At 42.3% G+C, this 24,188-nt stretch overlaps 1 protein-coding gene across 17 annotated transcripts in view; it reads right to left on the bottom strand.

The window, feature by feature from the left end:
• nrxn1a (neurexin 1a) overlaps positions 1 to 20,080 on the bottom strand; it is a 60,860-nt gene extending 40,780 nt beyond the window's left edge. For 4 of the 17 annotated variants that reach the window (XM_053853910.1, XM_053853901.1, XM_053853908.1 and 1 more), the window contains exons 1-4: positions 19,725 to 20,079; positions 17,656 to 19,036; positions 12,918 to 12,935; positions 12,328 to 12,357 (exon numbers count right to left, since the gene is read on the bottom strand). In XM_053853910.1, the coding sequence (XP_053709885.1) occupies positions 12,328 to 12,357; positions 12,918 to 12,935; positions 17,656 to 18,388 (781 nt within the window). In that variant the 5' untranslated portion in view covers positions 18,389 to 19,036; positions 19,725 to 20,079. Of the gene's footprint in view, positions 1 to 12,327; positions 12,358 to 12,917; positions 12,936 to 17,655; positions 19,037 to 19,724 lie in introns of all 17 variants that reach the window. The other 13 variants (XM_053853909.1, XM_053853900.1, XM_053853904.1 and 10 more) reach the window with 8 other exon arrangements.
• Between the last annotated feature and the right edge of the window lie 4,108 nt (positions 20,081 to 24,188).

Here is a 24,188-nt window from a genome sequence, read left to right on the forward strand (position 1 = left end):
TCAAGCACCTTCAGAACACATTGCTATTCATCGTCTTCAAAGTAGACATCATGATTCCTAGCCTGGAAAACCATTTTGTCAACTTTTTGACTTGCACTTATTGTTGGTATACAGTTCCTTCCTTACCTTATTTTGCAAAAAATTTATTCTCGTTGGGTAAAGTTCACAGGCAAATCTTTAACATTAATTTGCTCAGATTGCTTCACGGCAGTAATAATTCATTGGAGTGTTTTTAACGTTTCAAACATTGACATTCCACAAGTGTCCAAAAAGTTTCAAGCGAGATGTCACGTTAGCCGTTAGCTCCATTAGCAGAGCAGTGCTGACAGTCTTTGGCGTTCCACTGTAGGTGCCAAATCTGTCTGCTCATCGAATGTATCCTACCTGCCGTGGGTTGATGACGTCACATAAGGTACACTAGTTTGTTTTCCCAAGGTTTCAATGAGCCAGAGAAAAGTGAAATGAAGGACTTGCAAGGAATTGCGCTTACTACCACATGTGTAACATTTATATCCGCAAAATACCATGTTTGTCATCGGGTCGCTTACGAAGTATATGTGTGTCCAGGGTGTATTTCCACCTCTCGCCCAATGACCGCGGGCATCGGCCCCAGCGCTGCCCGCATGATGTTCTGTTGCTGTAAATTTAGATTTCTGTGCCAGAACGAGAAATTATAGAACCCTTTGAGAATGAATTTTGTTTCAAGCTGCCTCACTACATTCAGTATATAAATACTGTTTATACATACTGTATATACTGAATGAGACCCTCTTTGAATTACTTAGAGGGTTTCAATAGTACGTATGAGAATCTGAGCGTCGTTGCAACAGTAATGTGGACAAGAATGTGGTTTTGCGTCTATGAAATGTGCAAGGGTGTGGGTGGGTGCTGGTCTCTGTAAATATTGGTGTATTGCTGTCAGAAAAGCTATTACCAACTGAGGGCCTCAGGCTAGTCTTTACAGAGAGGAGCAAGAGCGGGAGAATGAGGTGTGGGGGGGCACAAAAACAGAAAAACGAACACAAATGCCAGCACATACGCATCGACACACACAGACATGCAGACGAATGTGGATGAGGTGGGAGAGCCAAGTCATTCACAATGAGAACACACACAGCCATCCAGCACTATTGCAGTGGTAATTTACAGCGGTGCCATTAGGTTTCAGCGCTGGGCTACACCATTTTATTGCTAATTTACAGATATGTCATTAGACCAGACAGCGGCACATAAAGCATCTCTCCATCGATCTGAACGCTGTAGCCCGTAAACACATGCTCAAATCAGGCAGCAAAATGGCAGCGCAGAACCCACTTGGGTACTGACACACCTGGAGCTCACAGACGAACATGGAAATCACACAGACGCTCAAGCAGGCAGGTTGGAGTGGATCAGTTGTAGCTGAGATTAATGGAGTGAGTCAGTATTGGCTGAGAGTAAACAGAGAGATAGACAGTGACATACGCAGCACATGTCACACTTCATCCTGCAGAGAACACTGTCCATCAACCAAGCGCTGAGGGAGAGAGAAGTAATAAGCAGATGGAAAAACCTAGCATTCGAGAATAGCAGACTGGATAGAGGGATGGAAGACAGAAAACTATTTCACGACTGATAAGCTGTAATGTTTTACTACTTGTGTCTTTTGCAAATCAGCTGCATAAAAAAATATTGGAAAATATATACTGTCAAAGCACTTAAAACCTGTTTAGCAAAAAAAAGTTTTGTTTGTGAGAACAGTATATTTGCACACAAATCCTGCCGAACAGATTCAACATGTAGACAAATGCAAATACGACCTTAAGACAAAATTCAAAAGGTTGAATTGTTTACTATTCGCTTTGAGTAATATACAATCTATATACAAACCATGTGATAGAATTTCAGAACATAAATAAACTACTCATAAAAAAGAAAAAAAAACCCTCTCTACTCTGACATTCGGAATCATTGCACCTGACATTTTTAAAAGTGAAAGAAGATGAATAGACTGACCAAAATAATACAAAAAATAGCACTGTAAAGAAAATACAAAAATAGTAAAGAAATTACATATAAACAATTTACTAAGTGGTGGATACTGTATATCTTGTATTTATGTATTGATGCATTGCATGTATTTAAAATGGGTGTTGATTTAAAATAAATCATAAATATTAGAAGATAATGTAAATATTCAATTCATTAAAGACTGAAACTGAATTTCCATACCCACCAATTTATTGATGCATATAGATATACAATCCCATTTTGGACTAATAATTTGACTTCCCACAAATTTGAACCAAAATAAAGAAATCAAAAATGGTGACATAGGCTACGTACAGAAGATTATTTTTTGGGGGGAGGCCGAAGGCATATGTAAGCTGATAAAATTAAAACTCAACTGATGCGTGCGGACCACCAGAGAGAATGTAAAAAAATATAAAAAGATAGTGTCAGACCTTCAAGGCCATGATTAAGTTGGGGTTTCGGGAGAGTGTAAGGCTGATCTGATGGAAGCTGCTGCTGAGACCAGCTGCAACAGCACATACAAACACACACACACCAAAATTCATATGGGCAAGTTGACGCCATGTCTCATATGGCTCATCTCATGGGTCATCCCACTCCAAATTATACACGCTTATTTGTCATCGTCATAGCAACGATGTGTTACAGGGGCAGCTGCAAATATGGATGTGCACGTTTCAAAATGAGAGAGACAGGAAGAGGGATGGGGAGGCTGGGTGAGGGAGAGAAGGAGTGATTGAATGAACAGTACATTATCATGGACAGCTGTACTGAATCAAAATGGCGGATGGAGGCTGAGAGCACATCAGGGGAGCCTGCATTATACAGCACCTGACGGAGGGAGCGGGACAGAGACAAGATGCATAGCAGGATTTTGAAGGGAGAATAAAATGGAAAGATTTAGTAAAGGAAGAGTAAAAGAAGAGGACTGAAAAAGGGATGGGAGTGGCACAGAGGGAGGAAAAGATGGATGGAAGGGAAGAGGAAAAATGCTGGTGTATCCAAATTGTAGAGTAGCAAGCTTCAATCGTGGCAGCCCTGTCATTCTCAAGATAGCACACTGCAATTCCCCAGCAACTCGTTTTTAGCCCACCATGCATTTCTGCTATCAGCCCCTCTCAGCTCCCGCAAATACACGCACACACAGCACAAACTCAAACATCTCGCACGGAGGCATCCCTCTTTAATAACCGACAGGTGGATTAACCAGAGCTCGTATGCAATACAGATATATGACCACTGTGGAGAATGCATGCAAATATATGCAAACATATGCATCGGCTCCATATTGAAGTTAAACTGTGAAAAATCTAAGTTCATTAAATGCCGCTAGTGCTATTTCCATTTCCTTTCAGTGATGTACAGCACGCTGCCTTCAAACCAATTGGGCCATCCCATCACAGCCGAGGAGGTGTAAAGTAGTGGAGGATATTACTGTCAACACGCAAGTGGCCTATTGATGGCAGCCATGTACATTCCTCTATCCATATGCAACGAAAACAAGAATCGAATAGTGAAGGTGTCAACAAAATATGTAAAACAAAAAAAAAAATATTGACTCATCAAAAGGAATGTGTGTGCATCTATATTTGCTATGTGGATTAGCAACCTGTCGCTACGACCCAACAGAGGAGGAAATGACTGCAAATATATTTCAACTATTTCACTGCAATATTATTTTATTGACTGTATTAACATGGACTTCGCTGATTTTTTTTTTTTTTTGTTCTACCATGTTCCCCTCAAAATGTTTCATATTTAGAGATTCACTCACACAGTGAAATGTAGCACTAGGATGGTGCCACCAACTGCACCTCATTGAACTAATCACATTAGATTGTATCTATTGTATGGATCAAATCACAGGTTTATTAGTGCATTCTGGTGGAAGTGCACTAATGCCAACGGAATATTACACCAAAGGATAGTTAGACAGACACTCTAGATGATTGTAACATGAGTCTTAAACAACTTTGGATCTCAGCTAAAGGACTAAAAAATAAAAATTAAAAAATTAAAAAATAAATAAACAACGCTCAGCCTCCAGAGCATAGCTTGTGCTGCCAATGACATGGAACGCATACCTAGTACGAGTGGACCCACCCTTTTTCCCTGTATGAGAAAACTTTTTTGCTGGAGCCATTTTTTCCATTCTTAAATTCTTCAAAAAAATCAACTAAATTTCTAACTAGTGTCAAGCGACGAGACAACCGGACCCTAGATACCCACAGACATACTGTATGACACAACAACAATAATAATAAAATAATAACAACAGTAATCACATTAAGTTTTTCACTTCAGCCCCCAGAAACATCTCTGCATGTGGCTGCGTAACAGCTTAGCTTTTCATGACCAAGGGTTCATAGTGGCGAAGACAGAAATAACGAAATCAAACACGACTCAAAAAGCCACAACACAAACGTTTTCCCACTAAAGTCATTCCCAGTATTAACCTTTTTATGTCTTCAATCTGATTCATCACTGTTATAACAGCGCCCTGGTGAGCAGAGCCAAGACATTATCGAGAGAGATACTCTTGAATACAACCTATTCAAGACCAGTGGAAACCACGACATCTGAAAAGAGGTGAGCTTTTGAAGAAATGGAAAGAATAAAAAAAGGCAGACATTTCTGTGAAACCTGCACTATAAATATTTGAGTTATGATATTAAAAATGCAGAAGTGTAATGGGATAAAAAAAAAACTTGCAGAGACCCCAACATCTAAATAAAAACATTTTCAGTATATATTTTAATTATGTAGAAAATGAACAATCAGGAAAAATCCATTCTGTCTATACACATTCACACTACTTTCCTCAGTTTCTCCAGTGTGCCCGTCTGTCCTTCCTACTGTTTGTCTATCTTTTCATCTGCCTCCATTTCTCACTCCTTCTCTATGTCTGCTTTTTTCTACCACTTTTTCTGTCACTCAAGCTGTTTCTCTCTCTCTCTTCCTGTGCGTCACCCTTCCTCATCCCATCCTTCAGCTTATTTGAAAGTCCGTCTGTCTATTTGATGGCCTCTTTCTCTCTTCACATCACTCTGTTTCTCTGTACTTCGATGTCTTTTTCTCTCCATCACCCTGTCCTTATCTTGCACCAGACTTTTCTTTTGGCTTCTTTCTCTCTTTCAACCTTTTGTACTATCTTTTTCTCATTCCATCCTCTCCTTAGATCACTGTCTTCTTGTTGTGCCTCTGTTTTCCCCTCAACCTGCATCTTGTTCTGTGGCTCCTTGGTGGAACGGCTGGTTATTTTTGATAAATCCAATAAGTCTGGGAGTTTTTTCTCTTATTAAATCACTTCTGCAGTTCTACAGGACCATTTCCTGTACGGCCGAGATGTTTCGATTAATTCGCTAAATGCTATGGCTGTATCAGCACAAACAAAATATAAACCAATAATAGCAGCAATGGTTAGTTTCATCTGTCAGATATTAGACATCCTTTTGATCGTGGTCAGAAAAAGCTTTCTCTGTAACCCATTTAAATTGCCTTTCCAGGACACAGTTAATAAATTTAATTTTAAATCACAACAACAAAGACCAGGACATGTTCCACCATTAAACAAAATCATATTTCTTGTCCTTGTTTTCTTTTTAATATCAGCTCATCGCTTTCTCCATGGTCTGTAGCTTAAATTTGGCCTTCTCCCTGGTACCCAGGGAAACCAGCTTGTTTCCATGACAATGTCTGCAGGCAGAACAGCAAATTTGTCTTCAGCAGGATAAGATCAGAGTCAGTTTCATCCCTCTTAGTCACACACACCCGTGCAGGCGCACACACAAAACACAGTTAAACTCCCTTAATGTGTGTGTAATGACAGAAACTGATACAGAACCATCAGCTTAAATTAAACAACACAGAGGAATTAGCATAACAGCGAATGATACAGACAAACCCAGAACCTGAGAAAATAGGCTTACAACAAGTTGTTAACAAAAAAAGATCAAATTAAACCCCCACAAGCAACTAGTGATGACATAGTTTCATTTATATTTCCTTTGTAGGGAGAGCTGTTTTTAATCAATGAAAGCAAAAAATTGCAGTTCATCAATACACTTTACCATTGTGTGTTCGTAGGAGCTGAAGCCACTTGAGGCGAGAGGTGGGGGATATCAACAGGTAGCCACTTTAGTGCTGGGCGTACATGAAGAAAGACCATCACACACACGCACACACCGCTGTTTTCAAAAGAGTTCACTTTTGTCTTTTGGTTACCGATCAATCAGCTGTTCCCTAAAACTCTTCTTGGGGCCAGTTCCATCTCACGAATGACCCCTGTTTTCTGATGTTAACCAAGGCTTAAGATAGAGAGGAGGTTATCTTCCTTCCTGCTGCTTCACACCTAAGAGCCCACCTCCACAGTGAGCACTGAAGGTCGCAGACAGATTATTCCAAAAGTACCACATCATGACGTAAAAGAACCAGAGCGCCTGTTTAGGTGTGTGTTAAAGTGTGACCATGTCAGAATGTTGGATGAGGTATCTGCAGCCCTGATGAATATGGTCCCGGCTGACACAAGGCTCTGTCACGTTTGCAAGCCCAAGGAGAGATGAAGCGCCGCTGAGAAAAAGCTGCAGTCTTATCTCCTTTTCTGTCTGTTCCTGCATCTCCGACCTTCTCTTTCTGCCCTTTTTACCACTTTGTGAATGTGCTCGTATCTTTCCTCACCATCACTTTTCTACACTTTTGTACCTTATCCTGCCTGCCCCTCCCTTCCTGCACTTGCAGCTGTCTCTATCACTTCCCTTTATCCTCAAAAGCGGAAGGTTGTTTGATGTGTTTATTTATTTTTTTCACCGATTATAGAGAGCGTCGACTCTGTGCCTTTTATTATGGCACTATTTATGATATGATAATGTGCACTCTTGCTAATGGGGTGAGAACTGCAAACAATTAAATGTTTATGAAGCTGCGACAGGGTGACAGTTTTTTTAGTCCTGCAGTGTGACAGCACAGCAAGAATTTCAAAGCCGTTGACCAATTAACCATGTCAAAGTATTCTGCTGTAAGTAGACTACAGCCAAGCTCATCAAAAAAAGCAGGGGTGTCTTGGAAATCCTTCGACTTGGATACACTGTTACAGTTGCTTATCAGTGCCGCCAGCTAGTAGCGGCACACATAAATGTTAACAGCTTTTTTTTTTTTTTTTCCACAGACTTTCAAGACACTGCCATCAGAACCAAGCTACGCGCCAGTCAGTCCAACAGGCAGGCAATTACCCAACACTTGCAAAAAGTCTCTATCTCACCTCATTTGGGTGACATTCGATTGTTTGTCTTGCTAAATTGGGCAAGCGTTGCTGAACAGAGGCTGGCTACGCTAAGACAGTAAGGGGAATACATCTTTTGACCGAGGTGGACGTGCGGGGAATGTCATTTTGCATCACTTCCCTTGAAGCTTCCAACAAAGTCATATTTTTTCCAATCATATTAATGGAAAGAACTTGAATATTTAATAAGCTCTATTAAAAGCCAATTTATTCTTAAGACAAACAGATGATGTTTTTCAAGTGGTCATTACTCAATTTGATTTGTTTGTGTCTTTTCCCTCCTTTTTTACCTTAAAACCCGAAATGATTGTACATCTGGATGATTCTGAATGTTTTTCAGTTTTTGTCAAGGTAATCAATAAGGCGTGCATTGCTATGTGTCATGAGATTTTATGTGAAATCTGTGTATTTACATATAAATACATGGTTAAAATGCAATCATTGTAATCAAATTAGTTATTGTAAAAATCCACACAAATAAAAGCTGTGTTTTTGCTGTAATTGTATTTATGAGGTCATGAGTTATCATGATGAGTAAGAAGAAGTAGGAGACATTCTGTACTTTGCTGGTACCAACTGGTTCTTTTGATCTTGGCTTCGGCTCCCACCCCTACATATGGTAGAATCAGCATGCCGCTGCTTACGTGTGTAGTGTGTGTGTGAGCAAGAGAGGGCAAGCACACCCGTGTGAATTTCCGGAAGGGAAAAAAGCGAGGGTGGGACAAACAAACCAAAGAAAGCCGACGACTCTGACTCCCAAAAATTCTGTATCTGTATGGTCTGTGCCTTACTTGAGCGGGTCCATCTGTGATGGTTTTTTTTTCTCTCGCCATAAGACAATGTGATGAGATGAGGCGCTCCAATTGCCAACGCTTTATGAGTCACATGTGATGACTCACAATCCACCACCTCTGAACACGCTCATGCAAACACAGAAAAAACACATACTCGCTGACTTAAAACATGCAAAACTCTTTTGCCTTCAACCACTGACCGTGAAGAATATGTGCAGGCAGCCTTACTCATGCATATTTACACTGAACACACTCACTCACCTACTCAGCAGGCACTCACTAAAGGTTACTGTGTGAGTGTGTGTCTTTGTTGGTCTCTTCACGTACGTATGCACTTAAAGGTCACAGCAAGAAAAGCTGACCATTCGTCTATGCATAGCACAGACTGTTGCATACATTTTGGGAAGGACTGCATATAGAGTTACCACCACTAATAATAATATAAGTCAGATACTGGACACTGTCTGTGTAAACCAGGGGTCTCATGCACCACATTTCGTGCCATCTACAGCATAAGATTAAAGTCATGTAAATGATATTAAGTATTGATTCAAGTGTTGTCCGGCCAGCGGGTTCCACAGATCTCAGGGCGTACAGAGAAGCAGTGGATTGCAGTCTTAGTTTATTCCAGATCAGCGTCAGTGTAACAGCATCTGGTTGTCATTAGTCAGCATCAAAGAAGTCAAAGTACAGACACATTAAACATAGGCGTTCCTCCATCCAATAATATTACACACACACACACAAACACATGACCATATTAGTATTGTAGGCTGTTCGATTACTGGAAGTGTTACATGATTTCCCCAAATGCAGGATTCATTCCATCATGACATCATCACATTACAGATGATAGATGTCTCTGTTTTCTTCCTAAGGAGACCAGATCTGGCGTATTTGGAAACTTGGCTGGAGATTCTGTTTGTGCAAAAGTGACTGTTATCATTAAACTGACCAAGTCCAGCATGTGTGGACCACAGCTCAACATTCCATTGGCATTAGGAAACAGAACATACTTAAACTGAACTGTTGCACATGTTTCTAATGAGATATATCAAATCGTTCTCCAACAGAAGTAGTTATTTATATGCAGTAAAATTTGATTTGTTGAAAACCCACTGAGCCGCTTGCAGACCTCCACTGTAATATATGTGCTTTCGTAATATTACATTGAATTACATCTGGCCAGCCTGCATTGCACAACGCAACAGTGGCTGGAGGGTTAGGTATGGTTGTGATGGAAAAGTAACACTGGAATAATGAGTAAAAATACAGGCTACATACATCAAACATGCAACAAAATTGAAACTGTATCAGTGAGGTACCTACACCTTGGGTTTAAGTACATGTAAAAAATGCACCAGTTACATCTACAACACTGTTGTCAGGCCCTTTCGAAATGTTTGTCTAAAACATTTTTACTGTTTTCCTGGCCAGAAACAGAACAGGAAATGTCAAAATGTGCATTTAAGGATTTTCAAATGAATCCATTGCGACTCAGTACTTTCAAAATGCTTGAAATTGTTTCTGGGCTCCATAGTTATAAAAATCCAATTATGCATTCTATTCTCTGCTCAATTTACGGTTCTCATCCACCTAAAGTGATTACTTATCAGTGACTATTGGTTTCTCAGAGAAAGATAGGTGTGCTTTATGAGAGGGCAGGAAGCCCTGTGGCACCCCATCAGGGCTGATGCCCCTTAGAGAATGAGTGGGGCAGACAGGAGCAGCACTGTGTCTTTGCAGATACGGCCAGTCGCTCTACATCACAGGAACCAAGACGCCTCACTTTATCTTGCTGGCTTCCTCTCGTTTTTTCTCTCCAATTCCTCTATCATTCATTCCTTTAGCTCTTCAGTAACAGGCACAGCCTCTTTTTCTCAATTTCTCCAATGCACATATACAGACAACCACATACACACACGCGCAATATATCTTTCTAAGACACCCATCCACGCACCCAATCCACCCCCTCAAAGAAACTCATTTCAGCTTTGCGGGTCCCTCAAAAAGCCTCTTTACGCCGAGCTAACCTAAGCTAGGCTTCGTCTGCGCCATTTGACAGCCTTTACATCTCAGTATGCAGAGCAAACGCACACAAGAACACACACACACTTTTCTTATCAGAGGATTGCAAAGATGAGCAAGCGACAGTTTGGGTTTGACCCATGGCAAGGAAAACACGGAAACACAGGAAAGAAATGTTAGTATGTTGCAGTCTAAAAGCAGGTGACTTAAAATTCTCAGTATAAGCCAGATCAGGCAATTAAAATTTTACTGCCACCTGGATGATTCACTGCAGACATTTTGTGGCGCTACACACTCCCTTAGCAATCAAAACACAGTAAATATGGCTGAATAGACGTACCGCTGAATAACTGGCTGAGAACATCATTTGGGCTCTATTCAAGATATTTCCAGCCACCTGCTTTCACCACTATTTATCATAAGACTTCCCTGAATACTAGGCGGCGCTGTCACATCACCCCACAGCCATCATCATGTCCTCTCTCATCCAATCAAAGGCCACAATAGACGCAGATCAGCCTGTCACAGTGGGAGCTGTCTTTATATGGGCCAATCAGCGTATTCATCAGCGTCATGCAGAGCCGTCTCTCTTGAGCAGTACCTACCTTTTCAACCATTTCAAAAGCACAGAAGCATGTAGCCCGTTCATGGGTGTGCACGCGTGCACATGTAGGTATGAAAATGCCTGCACACAAACTTGCCTTACCTGACTGTCTGACACACAGCAGTTAAAAAAAAATCAGAAAAGCTTGGAATACAGTGGCAGCTGGTCATGAATACAAATTACATTTACTCATGTTTTAATAAAAAAGCTCATGTAACTCACTTTTCCCCATCACCACCATTTGCTTTTTAAAAGGGGACAATGTTAAGTAAAATGATGTGAGTGTAGAAAATGTATTTTTATTTGTTTTTCCCACTATATACCATGGAGTACGAGCTAAACTTTGGCATGCTGCCTAAATAGCCAATGTAAACATTCATTTATATGTTGTTGACTTCACGTGACTTAATAAGCAAATCATAGATAAATCATAATTTGGAATTCCTCTACAGACCAGCCACCATTGCTGTATTACCATTTGAGGAAAAGCTACTAATATGAATTTGCGATAATCTATTTCATGATTTGGCGAATGAAAACCATTGTACCTCTGAGCTTTCCTAAAATCACAGAGGTGGGAATCCAAAACAGTAACAATGGGGGCAAGCAAAGAAGAAAGACAGGAGAGAGTGAGACAGTGATGTGTGTTTTGTATTAAAATGGTCAGCAGTCGTACTTGTTATTGTGTTGAAAGTGGTGGACAAATTGAAGGTTAAAGTATCACTGAATAGTTTTTCATACACCAAAGGAACATCTGCTAGGAATCACATGCCCGCGGCAATGTGTGAGCAGCCGTATGTGTGAAGACCTGCAAGAGCAATGCAACACAGGCAGGGTGACGGCAGGAAGCAATGAATGGATGGCAAGAAGCAAACAATTCAAAATGGACAGCAATAGCTAAAATTAACAAGGGATTATTGGGATTTGTTGTTGCCTAGGCATATGTAAGTATGAGAGATTCTGATATGAATATAATGTAGATGTAAAAATTGTCAGGGACTTCTCTGTGATGGATTGTCAGTTGATCATAGAGTGAGATCATTTGCAGCAGTGTACTGATATTCAGTGAAGTCATTGCTGTCCATTATTAATGCCGCTTCAAACACACACATCAAAATAAGGGATGAAATGAAAAGGAAAACTGAATCAAACCATTCATGAAGTCAGCCGGCCCATCGCGCCTTTTCCATGACACTAGCATGTAGCCTACCACCACCTCTTGACCCTCCATCACATCTGCAGTTACATCTGACAGAAATGTCTCTCAGGCTCACTTTTCTGTTCAAGAAAATCGGGCCAAAGTTTCTTCTCAAAAGCCTTTTCTCATATTTATTCCGTTCCACTGCAAAACGCCAGAGGAGCCATTTCAGTTAGAATTAAAAGTGAAATTCCTGATGAGACCAAATGGGGCCGTTTAAAGCGAGGCAATCTCAATTAGCAAAAATAAGAACTGACCTTAGTTCAGTGCCTAGAGAGACAACTTCCACTCGCGCCAGGTGGTGATGAAATGAAGTAGGGATACGGGGAGTTGTGACTGAAAGTGGGATGTGGTGGGTGGGGAAGGTGGTATAGCAATGGACAACAGGAAGTGAGGTAAGCAGAGGTCATACCTTGGTCGCCAATCATCAGGTGTGCCAGACCTTAAAGGAAGACAAGAGCAAAGTCAGCACAAGAAAGGCTTATGGGGTGCTACGTTTGTTTGAGCGAATCTATTGTGAGTGTTAAAGTTTGTTTGTGGCTGTGTCATAAATATGTCTGCCCAAGTCTGATAACGTCTTTGTTTTAACTTAGCCACAACAAGAAGTTGCACAGATGTTTGCACAACAAGCTGAGTAATGGAGTATACAGCACAGCATGTGTGCATTGTCTAGTGACCTTGAGGCAGAGCCATTACCGATGATTACACATGAGATGAAGTACTTACCCGATGTCAGCAACCAACCCACATACCCACACTGACCAACACACATTTATCGTGGCTACCTTGAGCTGCATTTCCGCAACTGAAGATGTAGTCAGAGTGTAGAGCCCAGATAAGGGATGCTAACAGGTCATATGTCAAGTCAGTCGATTGAGCTTAAGATGCATGCTTTAAGTAAAACAGACATAAAGGCTTGAGTGGAGAGAAGAGATCTAATGCAGTGATGGAACTGAGATAAATAGATGAATATAGATGAATAGAGATAGAAGTGTAACCTACCTGGGGTGTAGATGTGCTCTGGAAAGGTGTGGCGGCCAAGCGAAGAAAGAGAAAGACAGACATTCATTAACATGCATGCTCTGCCCTTGGGTCACCGTGGCTACTTACTGTACATGCACACCAGTCCAGAGTTACCATGGTTATGTTCATGCAGGCCACAAACACGTCCTTAATAATTTCATGCGGCACTATAAGTCCGGTACGTTAAATAATATGGAGGAATTACGTGTGTAAGATGGCACCAGTAATGGCACCATGTTTACATCATAGGCGTTAAGAAGCAGGCGCACACATACAAACAGGGTCCAGAAGAAGGAAGAGAGCGAAACAACAAAACCTACCTGGACGTTGGATTCAAGAGCCGTTTTACCCCAGGACTTACCTCATAGTTGCACCAGCTCCCAAGGGGCCCAAAACAGATAGCATGCAAAACACACGAACTCACAGCCTCACTACCATTCTTAGTCATTCACGCGCACACACACACCAGCATTGACCGGACTACTAACAATGTGAAATAGCAGGGGAACGTGTGGGGACGGATTAGCAGTGCAGGAGGACAACAGACATGCATATGTGAGTCTGTGTTTGGGCTTGAGTGTCAGTGTGATTGTGTGTTTAATCTACATTGCATGCAGATTTGTGCGTTTGCTTTTCCTTGCCCTTGTGCGAGTGGCCTGGTAGGAACAGGTTGAGCCATTAGCATGCTAACAGCAATTTGCCCTCAAGGACATTGCAAGCCAGGCCAGGCCTAACAAGCCAAGTTCATCGTGCCTTCAGTTGAGGGCAGGATTGCTTTGACAGTAATTACATCTATGCATCGCTGTGCACAACCGCTTGTTACTTGCTTCAGCAATATTTTCGTAATAGCGTGCACATTGCTCTTCAGAGCATTAAATATACAGCCGCAAAAAACCCACAACTGTTCTGATGTATTTGTTAACTACAATCTTTTTCAACGCAGCATTCAAGAATTTCAGTTATAACAACTGGTATTTGAACACTTTCGACCAAGTCAGCGCTTGATAAGCAGCAACAGTGCAGCATGCATAATAACTTATGTTTCAAATACCTAGTTCCCATTGTCAGTGTTTACTCATTCAATAGCTCATCTGTGTTTTACGATCAAAAGCTAGCTTCAACAGTACCTTCACCCTCAGAGGTGGAGAGCATCACATCCAGACTATTTTTTCAACTCTTCCCTCGTGTGACATTTATTAAAGATTAACAAAGGCGCTTCAGCCAGGACTGTCTATGCTGGCTGATCTCCGACTCTTATGCGTCGTCTCAAGTTGTGCTCAACTTATTCCAGCGATGAATGTGGTAGCTTTTCACGTTCTTACAAAATAATCAATATATAGTGTAGCCTCTATTTAAGAACCTAAAAAGGTTTTTGAGTATAGTATTGCATAACACCAACAGTACTCTGTTTGAAAACAGCAAATGATATGATCTAACCTGAAGTCGTCAATACTTAAGGCAAAAGACTGTCCACATTTAACATTTAACATTTAACATAAAGGATTTCTTGCTTCAGTGAGTGAGCAATAATTTTACTAAACTGTGATTCTACAGCCCCGAAACTCACAATGGATTCTAAACGACAGCAGAAGTCACAGAACTCACAACATGAGAAACACAGCTCCCCATCCCTGATTTTACAAAACAACTTCAAAACTCCTCGCACACACACTGATTTCCATTTCCAAAAGGGCACTGTTGTTTTCTTCCATCAAAGACGAAGATGAGCCCTAGTTTCACTGCCGTCTACCTCGCTTCTCTAAGCGACAGCACCAGTTCATTAGCGAATTTTGATACACTTCTTCTCTCTATATTATTGTGATATTACCTCGGTTTGTGGATCATGTGCTACCACAGATCCCAGAGTGCCGGCATATTCCCTGAGAAGCATCGTCTCACACACCACCATGCACTCCACTATATCATGGAGAGCAAACACATTCTGCAGGCAGCTTTGTGTAAATCATTGTGTGTATGTTCTCTTTAATTTTTTTTTTTACCATTTTAATGTCACTGCTAATTAAGGTCACAGAATTATTAAACATGATTGCTGGTAAAATCATTAACACACTCCTCTTGAACTAAATCATCAGAAGACCATTTCTAAATTTTTTATTCATTAATGGTTGGGCAATGTTGCAACAGAAGCATTATTGAAGTGAGCAACATCAGAGGACCTAGTGTTTAACACTGACAACTGTATATACACTACTCAGCAATATAAACCAGTGCATCGCCCAACATGTGCAAACACACGTCAATATTGACACCCTACGATCCCAAAAGACGGCTTGTCGTCCTTTCATTCCGATAGATAAACCATTAACCCCACTGAGAATTTCATCATCTTCAATCGATTCATCAATTTCATCAGCCTATCCAAAAGACCCTGAAGCAATTTCATCACAACTCTGCATTGAAAATAGACAAGTGAAAGGTGCTTCAAAAATACCCGATTGTGAAAATCAGGACACAGATGTGAGAATTCCATCTCATGTTGCAATTCAGTTTAATTATTGCCAGCCTCTAAAGCTTAAGCTATCAGTTGATACTACTGCTAGGTAATAAAACAGAAAACGAAACAGTCAATATGTCAAATGTCAAGGGGACTGGAGAGCTAGCAGGTCACTAGATCACATATTAATGCTCCTCCATATCTATTTCATGTCTTTCCTTTTTGCCTGCTTGTTCCACCATCATCTGCTGTGCCTTGACATTACACACCATTTCTACCATCGATGATTGCAAGTTCTTTTCCATGACTTGAGCTTCTGCAGGAAGCTTACAATAGGTTCACCTGTCACATTCTGAGTGCAGAGACAACCAGCGCTGAGCAATGGAGCAGTACGATGATGTGTATTGCCTCGACCATTCTACTGCTGACAGATCTGCTCAATATATCACAGCCTGTTTGTTATTACATATGGGATCATCCGTTGCTGCTGGTTGATGATTTGGAAACTTCATATTCATAATAAAACAGCGTAGAGTAATGTGTAGAGACGAGACAGAAAGAGACAGAAAGTGGCCTCAGGAGGAAAAATAGACCAATATAATAAGAATTAATGAAGAAAATCAATAGACAGCAGTGCTATTGATTATTATTGCTAAATCACAGAGAAGATGATTGAAACGACTATTTATTTATTATACCTAAATGTGCCATCCTGCTATGTGTATCAGTCCCAAACATATGGCAACACTAAACTAAAAAGGTTGAAGTGGAGTGAAGTTGCACTAATCAAATCAAGCTAATTAGCTCCCAGGTTGCCTGAATAATTGATGGACAAACAGCCATCAAATGCAGCCTTAGCTTATATTGCTCATCACAGATGAGGACATTCTTTGCAGCACATGGATGGTAGATTTTTAAAATATTGAAAAACGTATACAGATGAAGGCAACATTCATAAGCCTAATCTCTGGGTAGAGTTAAGTGTTTAAGTGGTGTGATTTAAGAGAAAGTATATTTCCATACAATTTTCTTTGGCTTGGTTTTTCATAAAGATTATGAGGAGCTAAGCCAAAATAATGCTGCTCAGATACTGTTCATCAATAAGCAAACTGTTTTTGGGGATCGAGAATGCAAAAAGAGCAAAGACTGAATAAAACAGGTCGCCCTCCCTTGGCCCTGTCTCCATGGTAACAGTCCAGCGCACGTCCACTACTAGAGATGTTGCGAGAGGCTATAGGGAGGTGTGATGCTGACAGTGGTGCGGGGCAAGGTGTGAGGTCAGATTGATGACAAACGGTGACCGACGACAAGGCCGGCCTGCCGGTTATGGCTTCTGTCATTAAAGAAAACGATCGCCGATGCAAAGCGGAACAATTCCTTTGGCGTCAAGCAGAAAACAAAAGACAGTAACTGAGACTTCTATTGATTTGGGATACAGAAGTTCTGTGTGAATGAACCGTAGCCGATCTGAAGACATCCACAACCAAGCAGGCAGAACTAAAACCATTTGCGGCATCAGTCATAACATGGTAGCTGAGCTCATTAAGCAAACTGTTTTGTTTCTATAATGGCAGTCATTAGACTGCCCGGTGTGTTGAAGAGTGTATTGACCATAACGTTATTGGATGGTATTAATGTGGGAGAACAACAATATTTATATTTTGGTATTACTCCATTTCCGAATTAGTCGCTGTTAGTCCATATTTAGAACACTGCATTCACTAGGAAAACAACCTGCCTGAAACAGCTTGGCATCCACATTTGTGGACACCCAGAGAACCTTCTCAAGCTCTTGGAAACGATGGCAAGGACACAATTGTGTACAAAAATACACTTCAATTGCCTGGACATGGCACCCATAACGGTATACAGAATCAATGCAAAGCCATTAACACAGGCAGCCAGGTGACGAACACTGATTCCCAGCTTCTTAGCCTTCTCCCAATTAAAATGTGTGAAAACAAGCCAGCAACCATGGACCAGTGGATCTCTATGATTCGTTTTGCCAAGCCTGCCACCACAGACCTTAAGGAGAAAAAAACAGTTCAGAAGCTGGACCTCAACTCTGGATAGGTTTACTCAATCTAGAGTTATTGCTGGTGGAAATACTCTTGAGGAACTACTGTTCATGGCTGCGGGTCCGCTTACAGAGGAACCTGGCACTGTCCTTTAGAATTGTCAGTATGGAGTAAATGTGATATACTGGTGCATGTGTTTGTAGATGAGATGTTCATAATGGGTCAGCGTGGTTCAGGGGCTTACCTTCGCTGCAGTCGTTGCCTTGGAAACCGGTGTCAGAGCAGTCGCAGACGGCCTGTTCATTGACCACACTGCACACCCCTCCATTCTGGCATTGATGGTCCGGGCCACATCCAGCAGTTATTGTAACACCTTCTGAGCTATCCAGTGTCACCAGCGAGCCGTTGATGGCCACCGACGTGATCCATCCACGGAAGGCAGGATGTTCCCTAACTGACGGTGAGGTGAGCCTGAGAGGCGACGAGTGGAGATCAGGTGTCACCCCGCCCATATAGGTGTGGCTGAATACTGTCATGTCTCTCCTCTTGCTTTTTACTTCTGCCCAACCCTCTAGTCGTCCATCCACCTCCAACGAGGTGTTTTTCCAGTCCCGCTTGACACGCACAGCATGCCAGTGCCCATCACTCACTGCCACACCTGACTGCAGCTCAGCTGGCTCAGCACAAAATATGGAGAAGCGCAAGCGAAGATGGCCGTGGAGGAGCAGTAGCTCCAGGAAGTCGCAGAAGCCCTCATCATCTAGGTAGAGCAGCAGGCCTTCTTGGCTGTGAGTCCGCAGGCTGAAGCTCAGCACGCTTTCGCAACAGGCGTTCCAGACTGGAAACCTCCCCCATTGGCTGGAAATGCCTCCAAACTCCAGGACTTCTCCATGGGCCTGGCCTCCTACGCTGCACAGGCATAGTCCCAAGAAGAGCAATGGGGCTGCCGCCCAAACACACACCGCCATTACACTCATGCACGCACCTACCCCCCCACACAAACCAGAGGAATAAGAGGCTAAAGCTGGGGTGTTCCCTCCAGCCCAAAGCTCATCGTGACCACTATCGGGCACTTAACGGCAAACTTTCAAGGTGCCCTTGATGGGCAGTTTTTTTTCTCTCGTTGATACTCTTCAGAAGAGAAAACTCCTTTAAAACTTAGGTCCACTGTGGGAAATGGGGAGGGGTCAAACTAGCACTCTCCCACAGGCCCTTTAGCTGGCTTTGGACATCTTTTGCCTTGGTCTGGCACACGTGTCTTCACTGTGGTGCTCTAATCCCTCTCCAGACAGTCCTTCATTCTTCACTCGTGACATAGGAGATTCCAGGTGTGTGTGTGAACATCTCTATAAGAGTTAGATATGTGACAAATGGGATTCAAACTCCATCTTTGTGGCCTAGATCGGGTCGTATCCCCCATGCAGGCAACTCCCCACGGAGCTGAGTGTGTGCGGCTCACACACTGGAAATGGAGAGAAATGACACCGTCATAGCAGACTTTTCTCTCCCTCCTCCCTGTCCTGGTGGGGCAAGAGGTGTACGTGTGTGTGGGCAACAGAGATGTGTGTGTATGTGCCTTAGGTATGTGTGTCTCTCACTGCCTTGTCATCACTCTGGACAGCGACCTAGAGAAACAACAGAGATGGCACAATCAAGAGGGGTCACACACATCCACACTGGCTCATAAACACAACATTTTTTTTATGACAAACCCCAATATTTCCTGAAAACAACAGTGTTGTGATGAAACAAGCACCAAGCTTGCCGCAGGAGGTTTGTACGGAGGCATTCAGCCATGAACACCATTAACCCGTCTGAATTCAAATCATACTTTCAAAAACTATGCTCCTCTAGTTATTTATCATCACCATACAAGCAGCAAACATACTTTAAATGCCGGGGTCTGTACCGGTATGCGACCGCTGGGCTTTTGTTATCTCAATTGCAAAGAGCGCTGCGGCGGATGAGTCAAACAGCGTCGTTTAAACGTATTAACGCCTGTTTACGTTCACAGATATCGACATCATTTTAGCACGAGAACCCGCACAACACGACACGTTTTCCTCTGGAGAGAAAAAAAAAGACAGCAGCATCTCAGTTATTGATAGACGGGGTGAATGACTGCGGTTGAAATATCGATTCTCGATTTGCAGTCATACCTCCTCCATTTTTGCCTCCTACGCTTCATCCGCGGAGGTCCAGTCTCGCTCACCGTTCAATAGCGCGTACAACCTGCCGAGGCAGCCTCGCCCCGGTGGGCACAGCAGCAGCAGCAGCAGCACCGCGCGTCGCTAGAGAATGAGTGGTACCAACCTGCCACAAGAACATCCTGGGGTTCGTCCGCTTGGTTCCCAGTCAGAGGCGGAGAGTGTTAGCCGGTGGATGGAGCCGGAGAACCGGACAAAATTATCCCAGGCTCGCCTCAGAGCGACAAGGTGCTACTGCTCGCCCCCCTCTCTCGCTCTCTTTTCTCTTTTCTTTCACTCAGTGTCTCTCCCTCTCCCCATCGCGCGCCCTTTTACTCCCTCGCACGCGCTCCCTCTTACTAGTTTATATTCAACGACTTGCTCCTTCACGCGCTCACCCGCTCTCTCTCTCTCCGTTTGTTGGAATGTCTCTCAGCCGGGGCGCGCGCTCTCTCTCTCCCTCTCTTGAACAGAAAAGGTGCAGTCTGACGGTGTTCGCGAGCCAACGCGCGGGTCACGTGACCGCGGTGGAGCCAGCATGCGTTTGCCGTCGCGAGCGAGGGAGTGACGGAGGGAGGGGTGATGGGAGGGGCCGCGTGCTGCTGCAGCACCTTGGACAGCGCACACACGCGCGCGCTCACAAACGCGCACGTAGGGGGAGAAGGGGGGCTAGGGGGGAAGAAACGCAATTACCAGAGGTAGAGAAACACAGCGAGGGGAAAAATAAAAGGGGAAGATCCGAGTGATTAAATCCGCGAGTGACAGTGACGATGGCCTCTTTGCGCTACAGGAGCGCGAGCAAAGAAAGACAGCGACTCAGGCAAGTCTCCAGGAGAGCCGGAAGAAATGAAAAGAACAGGCCGTTTCACTCAAATGCCGCTCTTTGGATTCGTCTTACGCACTGATTTCAAACATCTATGGCACCCTCCTACAACTCACACACTGTGGATATGAAGTCAGAGACACCCTGTAAATAACGCCCAGTTAGTCATATTTAACTCTGTAAACTGGTATAGCACCTACCACCAAGGTAGCAACTCTGAATAGTTCAGTGTTACATTTTCATACTTGGCTAGAGTCATTCAACGTCCAGCTCTGGTGGACGATTCAGCTGGATTTAGTGATGAGGTTTTTTTTTTTAAAATTAAATTCATTTGGACAAAAGTAAACATGAGTTCAACATTGTCAGAACTGTAGCTGGCTAAAACAATGACACAGATTGAATATGAACAAATATTCTGTTATACAATGAAAATCCTACTTCAAAGGAAAATGTTTTGTCAAGTCATCTGTTCAAACATATACAAACACAATACCTACTTGTCACAATTTTAAAGAAACCTTTAAATCAGATGCAGTAAAGAAAATCTTATGGATAAAATGTGAACAGTCAAAACAAGCGGAAAAGCTTGACCCCAATTGGCCGGCGTTGTACATTTGAAACATTCCAGATAACTGCAATAGTAAACATGTCGTAATTCCCAAGTTAGCCAAAGCTACTGCCTTAAATCCCCCAAGCGGGTGCCAACGCTGTACAGCAGATCATTTGTGATTATTTAAAAACACTTCAGAGGAAAATTTATTGACACCTTTTGGCCCATAAGATGTTTTTAATTAAAACCATGATTGGGTAGATACGGGCCAGAACTGCGGCGGCAGGTTCATAAGTTCAGTTTTCTTTGAAAACAGTTCTCAGCAGAGCAATAAAATGTTCCCCCAAAATATACAAGAGCAGAGAAAGAAAATGCCAAGCGTGGGTGAATAAATAACCATGGGTACTGCTTTCATCCTCCTTTTTAGGTGTACAGTACCACTGTAGTGAAGTGTACCGTGATCATTTTGCCGCCAAAGTCTTTGAGCATGAAATATTTTCTTTGGGTCTAAAACAGATGTACAGCGCTAGAATAAAGTCAATGCATCAGTTTTTAACCTAAGAACTTTGTCTTCTACATCATGGATTGTTATTGTGCTGAAAAAGAAAATCTGCTTCAAGAGGTCAATACCAGCACCATTGTTTGCGTGTGTTCAACTTTGTAAAATATGAAAACTAAAATTAATTGCCTGTTCACGTTCTTCAAGAAACCTCGATGAATGACTGCGTCTAGGCACACAATATAGTAAAAAAGAGCGGTCAGACTCCAACACAGCGGTTTAACCACAAGAAAAAAAAAATTAGATGGATGATGTTGTAAGAGCTTGTAACTGATGCATCGTGTTATGGGAGTAACATCGGGTCATCCGTGATGATCAGGCAACCACACACATTCAGTTATCAATAGGACAATATTCTCAGATTCTCTAAGTCTATGTGTCTTCAACACGCCAATACTTTGACTCATTATATTCCAGTACAAGTCAACTAGGCCTCCCGAAAGTATAGAAGTTTTACTCAAGTGTCAACTGCATGCAGTTTCTTTTCATGTTTTGATTTGGGAGCTGATAGATGTGGAAATAGGGGGAACAAGGACTGGGTGGATGGGAAGGAGTAACTATGGAAACTATCTGAGCATCAGCACCTGGATTCCCATTAGACTGTCCAGCAATCCAAACTCTGCAGATCTGCAATCTCTTCACAGCCATGCTTTGCTTTCCAAAGCATTCTAACATGCAACTTTGGGCGAATGTAACTGGCCCCCCGTAACATCATATAGTTTCCCTTTAACTTAATTTAATCACTATTTAAGTGGGCAAAGAATCAGCTTTTTAGCTTGGACACTAAAACAAACAATATTTTTTAATATAGAAAATAAAACCCGACTAATAAACAATTTGCATTTCAACCAAAGGAGGGAATTTAAAAAGTCAAACATTTCGTATTGAGGTGATAATAGTTGGTTTGGGATCTTAAAACTGGCGCTGTATGCACCTAAAAGACAGAGCATAGCAGATTAAATTTGCCATACTAATATATGGTATTCAAGATAGCGTTTCTATAGATCTTCGATTCTACTATTTCTTTTTTTGTTTTGTTTCTTGTATATTCCTTTATAGGATAAGATATTTATCCTTGTGATTCTTAAAGAGTCAACAACATCCGGAGAATAAAGCGGTTTCTGAAATGCCTGATTGATGTCAATGAAATATCTATTCAATAAGTGGATTCAGTTTACTGTACATGCATGTTCATGAAGCACAAACTGACAGAGGAGATGTAACATTTAAGCCTTTTGTCCTGCCCCACTATTGCTGAAATAAATTTCTTTAAAGCGGTTGGTGACCATAGCATCATACGTGTATAAGCCTCTATAGAGTGTACAAAAAGTCTCTCAGACAAAAGTTCAAAGTGGCTATTTAACATTCAACATGGGCTCCAAAGTTTTATTTTCAAACTATACACATTTTGCTTCAATCATCCTCAAAGCAGTGACCTTCAGGAATAATTTTTGGCACTAATGAGGAAAATGGTCAACCGTAATGGAGGTTTGAGCAAACCGTGCAGCAGGTTATCCATTTTTACAAGAGCTAGCGAGGCATGATGTGATGCATCATCAGTCCGTAAGAGGCAAATGCATTATAGGGAGAGCATTGGAAATGGCTGCGACTCTATCAGCCAACATTAGGCGTGACGGATATGGGCCTCCTCTGATTGCATTAGTCTTTATCGAATGATGAGACAAGGAAGCTACGCTTCTCTACGCTCCTGCCAACTAGGTTTGCTCTTTCCCCGGCTCTTCTCACCTCCTTCTACCCGGACAAGCTGACAGCCGCCACTGACCTCTGACTCTCAGCTGACTCAGCACAGAGAAGGTCACCGCATATGTGTGCCGGGCTGTCTATAGATACTTTCTTTATAGATATGTGTGTGTGTGTGTGTGTGCTGCCAGAGCAGAGGCAATATGTGTCGGAACTGCCAGCGGAGAGAATTTACAGCCAAAAATAAAAACTCATCTGTCAGCATCCAGCGCGCGTGTATGGGTGTGAGCAACTATATTTTTCCCTCACACTTGTGTGATTTTGCGCGACAGCGTTTGAACGGATGGAGGCTCACCTAGTTAGAGCTGCGATTGGTGACAAACGCCTTGGGCGAGATGCAGGCATTCTCAGGCAAGATCTGATTAATCTCACCTCTTCACTTCACACACACAAAATGCTGGTTAAACATCGGACTTTCATGCTTCATGTGAAGAACACGATGGAAAAGTCCATCCTGACTCCTGGTTTAAATGAATTGTAAGGCTGTTGCTTTGTATTTTAAAAAAGTGAGGAGACAGAAATAATATTTTACTCCTGCATGTCGTACTTATGCTGCTTAACAAAAGAATGCTCTTGGATCCTGCATTTCACGGTGGACCTGACCCCAAAAGCTACGCAGCGGGTAGTTCATGATTTAGCAGCAGTATTACAAGAATTCCAGGATGTTTTAATACCAAATCTTTGAGAGGCAGCCGGACTGTTATTCCGTATTTAATGACATGTGGGTGAAGGTGTGTGCATGTGTGTATTAGTGTGTGTGTGTAAATAAGTTAGTGTGTGAATGTGACTGTGTTTGACAGGCAGCCACCCTCTTCTAAATGAGATTAAATGGGAGGTTTGTCTCTAATCGTGTTGTAATGAGTTTCTGTGTAGCTCATACATTTACTAATTCCACTTG

Source organism: Synchiropus splendidus, chromosome 1, assembly GCF_027744825.2.
Source record: "Synchiropus splendidus isolate RoL2022-P1 chromosome 1, RoL_Sspl_1.0, whole genome shotgun sequence".
NCBI classification, from domain to species: Eukaryota; Metazoa; Chordata; class Actinopteri; order Syngnathiformes; family Callionymidae; genus Synchiropus; species Synchiropus splendidus.